This window comes from Globicephala melas, chromosome 13 (genome assembly GCF_963455315.2).
Source record: "Globicephala melas chromosome 13, mGloMel1.2, whole genome shotgun sequence".
NCBI lineage: Eukaryota > Metazoa > Chordata > Mammalia > Artiodactyla > Delphinidae > Globicephala > Globicephala melas.
In genome coordinates, this window is record NC_083326.1 from 30,962,684 (window position 1) to 30,977,831 (window position 15,148).

The window sequence follows — 15,148 nt, forward strand, 5'->3', positions numbered from 1 at the left end:
TGAATGAAATGGAAAGATGAAGACAGAAAACACAGATTTTGCCTATGGAAAAATTGAATACAGTAAGTTAGTTTGTATGTTTTCATAGCAGGAAGATATAAGCTAAAGAAAAAAATCTGTTAGAAGAATGCTAAAATGCCAAGTATGTGGGAGTGAGTAGAAAGGGAAAGAAGAGGGACATAGGTTTATAAAATTTTCCATGATGTAAAACACTGAAGCCAATTTCTCCCCAGACACAGTCCTGACATTCAGAGCAGCTGCTTTCCAGTATGCAGGAAACTGTCACTTGTACAATAGCTTTATGGACTCACCCCATACCCATTCTTCCCCCATCCCAGCACACACTGAATGTCATTTGCTCACTGAGCCCCAGAGAAGAGGAATTCTTTGCGGACCAATAATTGAAAGTTGAAGTTACAGCCTCAGTTCTCTTCTGGAAAATTGCTAATGCTTGTTTTAAAAAGTCACACTCTTCAGACTAAAATTAATCAGAATCTGACACCGTATTTTCTGAGTTCCTCAACCCTGGGAATATCATCAGTTCAGAAAAAATATGTTTTCCTTTGAAGATAACCAATAATTATCAATGTCATTTTAGATTTTGGTATGATTCTTGTAACTATTTTCCACAAACATATTAGACTTTTAACCAGAAATGACATTCCAAAAACAATCTCATTATATGTAAAAGTCAAAACTGTGAGTTGGAATACAGAAGGGATTATTCCCATCTGTCCCTAAGTACTTTAAGTGGTCCAATGTCAAATATTAAAGGAAGAGAGCTAAGAGACAGATTGAGCAACAGAATCAACAAAATGTTTAGACTAATAATTTATTAGAAAATAAGTGATAATGATAGGAAAACTGTTATCTTATTTCAAATGGATCAATGTGCAGTGAGGTTTTTTTCTAATATAGGTATAATATGTCAAACAAAAATGTAAATAGCAAGAAAATATAGATTTGCATTTTACAGTGGATCACTGATGCAGAAATTTCTCTCTTTTTACTCTGTCCTCAAATCGCCTCTGTAAATTATATTATTCTGATAACACAGACACATTTTTACTGATCTAGATGATCAGATTTTATATCAGGAATTGACATCGATGAGTTTCGAGACATCTCTATGTACCTCTGAGCCCTCACAGAATAGAAAATGTAGTCCAACAGTTAAGATAATTGATGAATGTGTGTTGAATTCTCAGGAGGGAAGGGAAGAAGAAAGAATGAAGAGTAGAGGAGAGGCTTGGAGGAGGGAGGTGCTGATTTCAACCCTGTAGCGTCAGGATTGCGTCAATTCGGGTTTCAGCCACCTCTAGAGTCTCAGAGACAAGCGTCTCTGAAGAGCCAAAACAGGAAGAGGGGTGGCAAATCACTGTGCGAGGGCGAGTGGATCTCCCTCTTTGCCTCCTCCCTATTCCAGGCTTAGGTCCCCTGAGCTTTGCGCCGTTGTTTTCAGCATTAGGAAAAGCCCTGTCGCTTCACATCCAGGCAAGTGAACCAAGATAGGGAGTTTCCGTTCAGCACCTCGGACAGAATACGCAGCAAAAAATGGCTCCGATCGCTACCAGCCGGGAAGAATTTGGTAAGCAAGTTACTCCGCTTATAACTGTGGTTGTTCCTTAAATACTCTGGGGTGATGTGTTGTGTGTGTGTGTGTGTGTGTGTGCGCGCGCGCGCGCGTGTGTGTGTTTGTGTATGTGTGTGTTCGCGGGATGTTGAACATAGGTAGAAAAATGAGAACTGTAAAAGGGCAATAGTGGCTTATCTCTGTGGTTTCTCCCTTCCTTGATATCTTTCTCCTTAAAATTGCTTTCTGCCAGGGCGATTTTACATCCAAGAAGTTCCTAATCATTCAGGTAACGCTGTAAATTGCAGCACGCGCTAAGTAAAGAGGTCTGTTTTCTTGTTGGTGTCATTAATTCTGCAGGTGATTTCTATTTGTACATAAACCTGTGTTTATCTTATTGGAGGAAGCCAGATGTTTCTGTGATTATATAAAGGTTTGATCTTGGTATAAAATAACTTGAACATTGGGCATTTAGAATGTATATTTTATTGCAGAGTGTACCATAAGGTATTTTTTTCTCTGCTATGTTTTTGTTGTATCCTTGAAATATTTTGCTAACGAAAGACACAGAATCCTATGATACTAGGGTTAAAGGGATATTCAAAATTAACTAGCTGAGCCCATTCCATTTCACAGGAGAGGTAACTGGAGCCCAGAGAGATAAGGGAAATTTTGCAAGTCAGTTAGCTAAAAGCTACTGGAAACTATACTTAGGACTTATATTTTCCTGTTCAATTTCCCTTTTCCTATAACAGATTTTTAGCACCATTACTCTCCTCTTTTACAGTAAAAAAAGAAAAGGAAAAAAATCAGATGTACTTCTTCAAATAGAAAAGTAGTATTTTTAGGTCCCATTATATTCCAAAGGCAAGAGATTTGAGTTTTACTTTACATGTATTTGGAAATATCAGGGAATTTATAGAAGTTTGTTATGAAACTGAGTGAAATGACTGAGATCTTTGCTCTCAAAAGCTTAGGACCTTAACAGTAGAGAATACACAGGGAGTAGATGAGCCCTTCTATATTATATTGAATATTTTGCCATTTGACATGAATATTAAACACAGAAAATTTGTGATATTATATTCAGAAATGAATTTCTTTCACAGCTGTCTGTTTGAGTGATTGAGTTTATATTGTTGTGATATGATATGTATTCCCAATTTCTGATTTGAAAATCAGAAAAATATTTGAATACTGAGGAATTTTCAGAGGCTATGCTAGTTAAAAATATGTTCTAGTGTTGGCATTGTTTATTTAGGAAAAAAATTTTTTTATATTCCTTTTTTAAAAATTATTCTTCCTGCATTGACTAAAGAATCAAGAATAGTTCATGACTTTGCTTTTGCTCCCTGGCCTTGGATTATTAGGTAGTCCAGGAGTGTTTTTTTTTTCTTCTCTCCACAAAGACTTAAATAGAAGGAAAAATTGAAAAGCTGGTACTAAGTTTAGCTGATGATTTTTAGCTCTCACCTCATTCTTCTTCTGTAGCATTCCCTGCTTTTTCTATCTGGAAAATTCAAAGTTCACCTTTATACAATTCAGTTCTTTGATATAATTAAACTACAGAATTTTTTATTGTTGTATTTGCTTTTTTATTTTCTTAGGCATTTTTGCTCTTGTCATTTCTTAATCTTATATTATTTGAGTTCAGTTTTGTGATTATGAAGTAGATAGGCAGAAGTTTAGGGGATTAGGGAGGGGAGAAACAAAAGATTGTTCTTTCAAGGTTAGTTAAACAAGCCTTAACCCTTTCTTGACTGGAACTTTTAACTTTATTATTCACTATTTGGGATTTAAAAATAGACTGGAATGGAGCTAAAGGCAGATATTATAATGTTAATTATATTAGTTTTGATTATATTAAACGTTGACTCAACTGATACACTGTGTCCAGATATAGTAATACTGGTTTTACTTACACAGTGTTACTTATTATTTGTTGGAGAATATACTTACATATGTAACATGATGAACATATTATTTGTTGGAGAATATACTTACATATGGAACATGGTGAGCTTCATGCATAATCAGGGTTACCTAATGTCAGTAATTTAATGTGTCCTCATTCAAGGAACAAATGCCAGTTTCAATTTGATTGCCATTTGCCATGTGGAAATGTGCTAGGAAAAAAATCAGTTATGGATAAAACTGAACTCTAAATTATCTCTACACACTCTTCTCATTACATGTTAAAGAATGATAATTCATTTATAACAATTGTTTGGGTTTTATCCTTTTTAGGTAATTAATTTGTACTTTAGATGATTCAGTGTTTGAAGAATTTTGGGTCAGCATATGAGTTTGTAGTCTTATAAGTTGTATACTATTAATAAACTGTTCATATTTTTGTTCTTTTTTCCCTAATATGTGTACATTTCTTTTACCACTGTTCTATAATTTGGGTGGAAATTATTAATGACTTTGTGACAACTGAAGATAATTTTCCATAATTTCTGTCAGTATTTGAAGAATATGAACTTAGAGCTACATAGTAAGACTTGATGCTTCTGGAAACCCTCAAAATGTCAATGAAAACATAATGAAATTAGTACTGACTCATCATGCTGTAGTTGACTCATGTTATCTGAGAAAACGAAGGTAGGTCAGGGTCATTTAGCATTCTCCCATCCCTGGCCCAGCCCCAGTTTCATCTTTTCATTTTATTTGTGAAAAATTACTACAATGAAGGATTTTCTGTCATACTGTATTTATTCTTTATGTGTTACAAATGTGTTTATTCCTGAAAGTGACATGAAATAGGTACATAATTCACCCAGAACAGTTGGAAAGCAATTCAATCTGTGCAACCTACAGCAACTGCCAGCTTTAGGATGCTTTTCAAATAGGGTATCTCCAACTCTGCCCAATTAATGCATGTTATTGGTCATTTGATTTTTCAGATGAAATCCCCACAGTGGTGGGGATCTTCAGTGCATTTGGCCTGGTCTTCACAGTCTCTCTGTTTGCATGGATCTGCTGTCAGAGAAAATCATCCAAATCTAACAAGACTCCTCCATATAAGTTTGTGCATGTGCTAAAGGGAGTTGATATTTATCCTGAAAACCTAAACAGCAAAAAGAAGTTTGGAGCAGATGAGAAAAATGAAGTAAAGAATAAACCAGCTGGGCCAAAGAATTCTTTGCGTCTTGATCTTGAGAAGAGAGATCTAAATGGCAATTTTCCCAAAACAAACCTCAAAGCTGGCAGTCCTGACCTGGAGAATGTGACCCCAAAGCTTTTCTCAGAAGGGGAAAAAGAGGCAGTTTCCCCTGATAGCTTAAAGTCCAGTACTTCTCTTACTTCAGATGAGAAACAAGAGAAGCTGGGAACCCTCTTCTTCTCCTTAGAGTATAACTTTGAGAAGAAAACATTTGTGGTAAATATTAAAGAAGCCCGTGGCTTGCCAGCCATGGATGAGCAGTCGATGACCTCTGATCCATACATCAAAATGATGATTCTCCCAGAGAAGAAGCATAAAGTGAAAACCAGAGTTCTGAGAAAGACCTTGGACCCAGCTTTTGATGAGACCTTTACATTCTATGGAATACCCTACACTCAGATCCAAGAGTTGGCCTTGCACTTCACAATCTTGAGTTTTGATAGGTTTTCAAGAGATGATATAATTGGAGAAGTCCTTATTCCTCTCACAGGAATTGAATTAACTGATGGAAAAAAGTTAATGAACAGAGAGATTATCAAGAGAAATGTTAGGGTAATTCATTTTTAGTGCTTAACATATTTATAAACAATCTTTTCTGTAGCTTTTTTGTATCTAGGGGAGTTTTATTAAAATGATGTCTTATACATATCATCTTTACCATGTTTAACTATTATTAATCATAATCAAATGAGGAGCAGGGGGATAGAGTAGATGAAAGAAATTTTAACCCACAACTGAAATGCATAAAGTATCTTAATGATATAAAATAAAAAGGAATCCTTTATGGATTTATTTAAATATCATTTATATAAATATTTTTATTAATTTATGTCACAAGTATTTTGACTAAGATTGTCACTAAAATGCAGACAAATATTTCTTACTCATAAGAAAGTTAAAAATATATTTCAATGTCAACATAACTGAATTTGAAATTGAAAATTAAGTCAGTTCATTTTGAGTATTTGAAGTTCTAATGACTTCATAGAATTGCTTTTTAAGGAAGAGATATCTCATTATATTGAATTACAAATATTCACCTTTATGTTGTATAACAGGAAGTGAGTTACTCGGCCTTTGCAGTTATGCTACTTTGGTAGTTCTGGAATTATTAGAAAATGATAAGACATCAATTAATCAAATCTAAATGTATTTTCCCTTTAAATATGGAGCTCATTTGATTCCAGTTGTGGTATTTCAGAATAACTGGTGTTTATAAGGCATAATTCTATAGAATAGCATAAAGTTTGTTTTGACCACATCCTCACCTTTTCTGTTGAAATTAATGGAAGTCAAGATCAAGAAATATTAAGTAGTTTGAGTCACCTAACTGTTTAGTGGCACAGTGGGAATAAAGATTTGTTCCCTACTCTTATTCTTCTTGGAGTGCTTATTCATACAGTTACCCCATGTCAGCTTTTATATAAATACATATTGAAGTTTTAGGAGCTCTGGGCAACCATCATTCTTAGTTATACCAAGTTTACTTTTTGTTACTTTCAGTTAGAACTTGTACTTTGAGTTCTTGGTCATCTTATCTAATGTTAAAGTAAAAATAAGATCTAAGTATTATGCAAAGAAAAACCCTATGATACTGTTCAGAGACAAAGCTTTAAATATTCTGAATCAATTCTCTCCAATATTTAATTCATTCCTTGGATTAAAGGAGGACTCTGGGTGTGGTGGGAGAAGAGAATTTTAACTCCATCAGTCCTCTGGGCTAAGAGAGTGGTGGGTGTCAGACTAAATTTCAGGTTTTCTGAATTCAAATTCTAATAATGTCTGTGCTAAAGAATTTGAAATCAAATCAAACTTGAGTCACTTTACCATATACAGATCCATTCAAATAATTAGATAATTTTCATTACCATTAATAACTTCAAAAAGTGGAGAGTTAATTAAAAAGTAAAAACTAAAAATACCTCTGTGTAAGATATATTTTAAATATCACCCTTTAAAACATTTCTAGTAATGGGTGTGGCTAACTCATTACGAATTTTAACATTCTGTAGTACCTAAAAAGACCACAAGATGGCAGTAGTTGTTTTAGAAGATGATGGTACTGCACAAAAGCTTTTAGTTACTCTTTGATTCTTTAGCATATTAAAGTAAAATAAGTAGGAAAATTACAGTTAAATAACAATGCTATTATAGTGCTTTAAAAATTAATATAAGTATAAATTTCAAAACTAAAGAATAATAAAAACATATTTATCTCATCTCTCTCTTTGTTTAGAAGTCTTCAGGACGTGGTGAGTTACTGATCTCTCTCTGCTATCAGTCCATCACAAACACTCTCACTGTGGTTGTTTTAAAAGCTCGGCACCTGCCTAAATCTGATGTGTCTGGACTTTCAGGTAAGAATGTTTCTGAAAAACTCAGGCTCAGTGTAGAAATGAGCAATATATTGGGCAAAATAGTTAACAACTAACATTGGACTATGATTTAGATTCACCCTTTATTCACAATCACAAATTATGTGATTGTTTTTGTTTCTCATTTTATGGAATAAATGTGTGAGCCGAGGCCATTATCAAGAAGAAGAAAACTGCATAGTTCTAAGATCCAGTACAAAGTTAGTATGTCATAGATGTCTGACTGAATGGAGTTGAAGCAGAAAGCAGTGATAAATGCAGAAGTGAGGCCATTGCCAAAAACACAGTGATGGAAATAAAATTAAGGTTTAGGAAAAGTTCTTAATTTTACTATTTTAAATGAGCCTGCCTACCCTTACATTTCTATTATTTTTATTATCTTTCCTTTAATTCCTTATGTGTCTGTTGTCTGCTTTAAGAATTAGCTTTTAGTTTTGTGACTAATTTTTACCAAAAAAAAAAATTGCTGTATAGTACAATGAGAAAGAGCATAAGACCTATGGTTTAAAATGATCTGAGTTCAAATCCTAACCCTTCCATTTCTTAGCATCGTAACATTGGGTATGTTTCTTAAACTCTACACAAACTGGATATAATAGTACTTACCTTGAAGGAGATTATGAGGTCTGGAAATATATATTTCATTAAATATCATCCAGTGCTATTATTAGTTGTAGTTTTATTATTAGATAATGGAGATTAAAAACATGGTCTCAAAGATTTAGGTTAGGAAGTTAAAATGACTCATGCAACCAGAAAAGGGCAAAATAATATAATTAAATGTGTGATAAAGTAGCATGATCTTAAAATTCACAGGATACAGGTGACACAGGAAATATCAATACTGGGTAACAGGAAACAAACACAGCAAGTGGATAAAGAACCACAAAAAAATTAAAGCCAAAAATGGCACTGCCATTGTGAATTCTAAATGCCCATTGCCCCATTCAAAAGAGAAAGCCCATGCTCAGAGAATTAGTGAGATTTATCCAAAGTCATACAACTCAGTAAAGATAGATGTGTAATATTTTTTCCTTCTATTCCATTCTCTGGAATGAATTATTAGTAATCAGAATGTGTCATTAGAACATTCTATTTTCTTCCACTTTATGTTATCTCTTCATCCTTCCATTACAGTTCTTTCCCGTCCTCCACTATCTCTTGTGTTGTACATTCTTACTTATTTTCAATTTATTGACAATACAGAAGCCAAGCTTTATCCATGTTTTCACTTTGTTCTGACTCATATTCATTATAATCACATTTTATTAGCATCTCTAAGGCACCATTATCTTGAGATCAGCTTTCCAGCCAAGTCTTGTCAGTACAATCTGTGTTGTTTCCCATTGCAGATCCCTATGTCAAAGTGAACCTGTACCATGCCAAAAAGAGAATCTCCAAAAAGAAGACTCATGTGAAGAAATGCACCCCCAATGCAGTGTTCAATGAACTGTTTGTCTTTGACATTCCCTGTGAGGGTCTTGAAGAGATAAGTGTTGAATTTCTGGTTTTGGATTCTGAAAGGGAATCCCAAAATGAGGTAATTGGGCGGTTGGTCCTGGGAGCAGCAGCAGAAGGAGCCAGTGGAGAGCACTGGAAGGAGATTTGTGACTATCCCAGGAGACAAATTGCCAAGTGGCATGTGCTCTGTGATGGTTAGCATCCTAGCCAAGATGAGTTGGAACTTAATGATTTTTACTAGGCAAGAAGAAATTTTCTTTCTTTTTTTTTTCTGATACATGATTGCAAGCTTGTGAAAGCTTTTTTGTTGTTGTTGTTAGAAATGTATTGAATTATCAGACCAGAAAGTAACTGTAAATGTGTATCATGATAATTTACTCTTTATTAGAGAAGTTGGATAAATTTTCATAAGATATTCAATTTCCCCTGAAGGTTACCAGTTATATAAATAAGAGTAGCCAAACATTTTAGGAATACTGCTCTGCAGGCCCGAGTTATGGCTGTGGTGATGATCTCATTGGAACATGTCACTGGAAGTCAATGTGGTTTTTAGGATTTAGAAATGAAAAGCATATCTTCTCTTATGAAAATTCATCCATTGTTCATCAACTGGGGAAATCAATTTTTCTTTAAACCCAAAGATATTAAAGAAATGTTCTCTAGATTATTTTATTAATTATGTCATGTGCAAATGGTTGTCCTGCATATAAAAGTATATGATTATTTCTTTTTGGTCTGTAATTATTTGACACAATTTTATCATAAGAAGGGTAACTTAGGTTTGTTGAAAAAAAAAAGTGAACAAAATGAGAAATCATTTTATCAAAGGGCTGAGTTTAGAATACTATAGCCGAAATATGCTTTCCCCTCCCTAAGTTTACATGTGAGTCAAAAATAAAATATAATCTCACATAAGAACCATGGGCTTGAGTTATTCACTGCTTGTGACAAATGTCAGTGTGGCCTAAGAAAGCCCAATATACTTTTGTGAAGTTGCTGAGTTAGCTAGTGGGTAAAGAAATAAACTTCAGTGAGAAATCCAGTTAGAAATGCTGTTTTCTTATAGGAAATATATATAGTATGCAAGTGTACATTCAAGGTTATCCCTTGAACACAGAAAGGGCATTGGTAACCAAGTCTTCATTCAGCTTGTTCTCCCCCAGAGAGGACTAAGCTACTATTTGAAAAGAAATGAAGACAAAAAAGTTGTGAAGTTGTAATCATCGCTGGGTAGAAAGTGTTACTTAACCCAAAAAACTAATAAAAAATAGTTACATGGCAAGTCTAATATACTTTATATATGTTCATACATAATATATTTAGCTGTCAAATTAGCACAAGTATGTTTCACTATCTTTTCTAGGCTAATTTGTCTTGAGCTGTTGCCTGTTGACCAGTTTATAAACCTGTATCTTATACATCTTTCCAGTGCCAGAGCTCTGAAATTCATTAAAAATCCATTAAACCCTGTGATTATTTGGAAAGAATTTACTTGAGGTAATGTTACTGTATTTGAGTTTTTAGAAAAGTATGAGTGAAACTCAGGTACAGTTGAATTTTAAATATGCAAGTTAGAAATGAAGTCTACTGAAAAATTTACATTTTGAGTCAGGTTTTGTGTCAGTGCTTTAGCAGTTTTTGAGAATGTGTTTGATATCACAGTGTTTGTAAAATCTATGATAAAGCATTTTCAAAACAACTTATACATGCTTTTTATGACTATTCCTAATGTAAAGAAAATGCTTTACACTCTATATACAAAGATTGAAATCAACCTCTCTTCTTGTGCTTTAAGATGATTTGGGGATTAAACAAGAATATTGTCCAATCATCATCTTCATGCCATCACAAAGTCAACTCATAGCATCTTGGTCCACTCAGTATTTCTGTGAAAGCAATGTGAAATGAATTTTAGTCAGTATATGGTTTGGGGGAGTCATATGGCCTTTTAATATTTGTATATTTGGTATCATGGGTCAAGGAATATAATATATTTTGGAGCTCTGAAACATTGTAAGAAGTCAACCCTAAGTATCCTTCAGAGCTGCCAGAAGTTAATGACGGTACCAAGAAAAGTATTGTTGTTGGAGGAGGGTGAACTTGTTTTTTTAGGGGAACAATGAAACCAAGAACAAATAATTACAAAATTACAATAACTAATTTGTAAATAGTTTTTAGTTCTTAAAATTTAAAGTGTTTCTCGGTGTGAAAAGTTGAGTAAAACTATTTGCAACTGCTGTTAAGAAAAGAAAGAAGAAAAACTAGAAAGGAATTGAAACAGGCAGGGGCATAGTGATCTCATCATTTTCTGAAAATTGTACTGTTTTATATTGTATTACAGTATCTGTGTGATTATCTTGAATTCTGTTACACATTCTGCCCTGTATTAAACATGTAAATTAATTGTTTGTCTGATTAGCGAATCTAACCACCCTAATGGAGAGGTATCCATATTTGAAGAACTGTGTAACTCAGTAACTGATTTTTTCTGATGTTGTAACTTAATAGAAGTGATTTGGGAGGAAGCATGGTATATGAGATGGTGTCTGTTCTTTCGTGCCAGCTTTGTATGATGTTTGTAAGATCATGTTATATGACATGAATAAATGGCTGCTTTTGACCAACCCATTTCAACTCAAAATTTTTTTTAATGGATTAATGGATTCTCTTATTTCTTTCTAAACTCTCGAGTTTCCTTAATAGATCATCTGGCATATATTAAGAAACATAAAGATTCAACACCAAGATCTTCCATATATCTTGTTGTAGTTTGCTTAATCCTCATAACACTCATCCAGGAAAGATATTATCCCTATTCAGAAGCAAACCTGAGACTCAAGGAGCTTTGGCAATTGACTCAAGTACACACGGATGATATGTGAATAGATTTCATTGCATACCTCACTCTTCTCTCTATGCCAGGCCACTCTCCTCCAGGGATCCTAATCAATTGGCTCTGCTAGATTCTTAAAATGTTTCATGCCCACATTCTTGGACTTCTCCTTTCTATATTGTGGTCACTTTTCCATATTTTATTTACCATTTTTAAAAAAACATCTTTATTGGAGTATAATTGCTTTACAATGGTGTGTTAGTTTACCATTTTCACCATTTTTCATCACAACTTTTAATTTATTCTTCCTTTTATTGTCTTTCATGATCTTCTTTCTCACTTTAGTCTCTTTCATTACCTATTTTATATTACTGTCTTTTCTTTTTCATTTTTCCTATATCCTTGCATTGGATATATTTATTTAGTAAAATGGAGTTGAAATGGAAGTCTTTATTTCTTCTTAAAGATGTAGGAAAAACAAACCCAGAACATCTGCAATGTTTCCATCAGACACCAGTTAAGGTAAATGGGAACTATGGGATCCACCACCAGGAGGATCAGCCATTTTTTACAGCACTAATCTATATGGATGTGTTCTGTATTATCACACTTGGCAAAACAACCTTGCAAATGGTTGCAATCAAAATCTGCTGCCATTGTATTTTTGTTTTAAACCATATTAATTGTATTAAGACTGTGCACAGGTATGTTAAAAGAGTTGGTCATCACATTTAAGTGCTTAAATATATTTTAGACCTCCCTGTCAAAAGTAACCAGAGACACTGAAGAGATATTCTAAGGGAATTAGTCATTAGGGAAATGCTAATTAAAACCACAGTGAGATACCACTGCACACCTTATTACAATGGCTAAAATCAAAAAGTTTGAACATGACAAGTGTTGGTGATTTGGAGGAATATTCCTACACTGATCTACACTACTGGTGGGAATATAAAATGTATAACTGCTTTGAGAAACAAGTAGTCAGTTTCTTAAAAAGTTAAATATACAACTACCAAATGATCCAGTCATTCCACCTCTAGGTATTTACTTAAGAGAAAAGAAAGCATGCATTTGCACAAAGACTCATGCATTAATTTTCATAGAAGCTTTTTTCGTAGTAGCTAAACACTGGATTCAACCTAAATGTTCAACAACAGGTGAATGGATAAATAAATTGTGTTGTATACACAGAATAGAATACTACTTAACAATAAAAAATGAATAAACAATTGATACATGCAACAACATATATACTTACAATAATTATACTGAGTGAAGGAAGCTAGTTATTTTCCCCTGGAACCCCCAAAATGTAGAGTGTATAATGTATGATTTAATTTATCAGAAATGTTTGAAAATGCAAACTTGTCTGTAGTGATAGTAAGCAGATCAGTGTTTGCTTGTGATTAGAGTAGGGTGAGTGGACATGTGTGAGTGAGCGAGATTAAAAGGGAATTGTAGGAAATTGGAGGTGCAGGGGATGGATGTGTTCATTTTCTTGATTGTGATGATGTTTCCACGGGTATATTCATGTATCAAAATTTTTCAAATTGTGCACTTTAAGTGTGTACAGTTTATTATATGCAAATTATACCTCAATAAAGCTGTTAAGAAAAAAATGTATAAGATAGAAACTATTTATAACTTTTTTTAAGAAAAAGAAATAACAATACTAACATTATTACCAGAAATATTTTTCTGAAAATTAAAAAAAAAATTTACATGTGTTGGGAGCAGTTCTTTTTTTCTTAATGTACCTTTCCCCATGAATGTATAGTTGGATGACTGCTTTTTAAAGTCTTTTGTGATGGTTTCTGTGTAATTATACCACCAACTCATTCAAGTAAATTTTTTGATTGCTTCTATTTTTAAGAAATTGATTTTTGAATTTAATTTTGATTTATAGTTATATGAAATATTATATTTTATAAAAATAAATTTACAAAACAAAATATATTAACAGAAGCCCATCTATTTCTACACTCAACTATTCCCTCCTCTCCCATATATAATGACATTTAAGTTTTGGGTTAATTCTTCTCATTTTTAATATAAACATATGTAGATATATTCACATTTTTCTGTGTATCAGATGAACAAAACATGCTATACAATACATCATGGATATCATTCTCCAGCTGCATATATAGGCCTTATTGAGTTTTACAGCTCTATAGTACTCCTTTGCAGCATTACTTTTAAAATGTTATTCAGGAAGAAGTATTTACTCTCCCATTGTAAGTTAATGCCCTTATATATAAGAAATGTGTGTTTTATTGATCATTTTCACTAGTAGCTAGGTTGTACATAGTAAACTCAATAAATATTTTTTTAACTAAATCAAACTTAATTGATGATTAGATGGGAAAGCATTGTGAAAACCACAATTGTTCAAGAATAGCAGTAGAAAAATTTGTTCCAAATATATAAAATAATTTTTTTTTGTTGTTGTTATATTGATGTATAGTAGTCCCCCTTCCCCAGGGAATAATTTCCAAGACACTCAGTGGATGAAAAATCATATATATACTATGTTTTTTTCCTATACATACCTACCTATGATAAAGTTTAACTTATAAATTAGGCATAGTACAAGATTAATAACAATAATTAATAATAAAATAAAACAATTATAACAATAATTGTAATAAAATTTATCTGAATGTGGTCTCTCTCTCACTTGAATGATCTTATTTTACCATACTCACCCTTATTCTTGTGAAGATGTGATAAAATACCTACATGATAAGATGAAGTGAGATGAATGACAGCTATTATTGACCTTCTGATGTTATGTCAGAAGGAGGATCACATGCTTTGAGTGATCCTGGATCACTGAGCTATGACAATGTCAATGATTGGATGTCAGGAACAGATGATGTCAAAAGTTGGGAATGCTGGGCAGGATGGAGCTTGATGGTGTGAGGTTTCATCACATTACTCAGAACAGGGCACAATTTAAAACTTATAAATTGTTTATTTCTTTAATTTTCCATTTAATATTTTCCGACTGTGGTTGACTGAGGGTAACTGAAACCAAGGAAAGTGAAACTGCAGATAAGGGGGCGCTATTGTAATTCATACTATATTAGAAACTATAGAAGTCCAATGTGCTATACATATAATAGACATCCCAAACTTTTTCAAATTAGTTTTGGTGTGAACTGTGTTTCACTGTTTGTTTCTTAAAATTGGATTTATACTCCAGCTTTTAGCATTAAGCTAGTACTAAAGTGATTCTGTGTTCCTTGACAGGATGTCATCTGAGGTTAAGGAAAGATCATTTAAAAACAACTAAGAGAAATGCCTATTTAGGTCTTCTGTCCATTTTTGGATTGGGTTGTTTGTTTTGACATTATTCAGCTGAATGAGCTGTTTGTAAATTTTGGAGACTAATCCCTTGTTGGTCACATCATTTGGGAATATCTTCTCACATTCTGTGGGTTGTCTTTTTGTTTTGTTTATGATTTCCTTTGCTGTGCAAAAACTTCTGGGTTTAATTAGGTCCCATTTGTTTTTTTGTTTCTGTCTTTAGTTCCATTAGTCTGGAAGATGGATTGAAAAAGATCTTGCTGCGATTTCTGTCAGAGAGTGTTCTGCTTATGTTTTCCTCTAGGAGTTTTATAATATCTGGTCTTACATTTAGGTCTTTAATCCATTTTGAGCTTATTTTTGTGCATGGTGTTAAAGAATGTTCTAATTCATTTTTTTACATGTAGCTGTCCAGTTTTCCCAGC

General features: G+C 33.3%; 1 protein-coding gene across 1 annotated transcript; it reads left to right on the forward strand.

Moving 5' to 3' along the window:
* The first annotated feature begins 1,285 nt into the window (after positions 1-1,285).
* SYT4 (synaptotagmin 4) lies at positions 1,286-11,203 on the forward strand. Its single transcript, XM_030843985.2, has 4 exons — positions 1,286-1,588; positions 4,480-5,291; positions 6,976-7,096; positions 8,467-11,203. Exons 1-4 carry the CDS (start codon positions 1,555-1,557, stop codon positions 8,772-8,774), a joined length of 1,275 nt encoding a protein of 424 aa, XP_030699845.1. The 5' UTR covers positions 1,286-1,554; the 3' UTR covers positions 8,775-11,203.
* Positions 11,204-15,148: the final 3,945 nt, after the last annotated feature.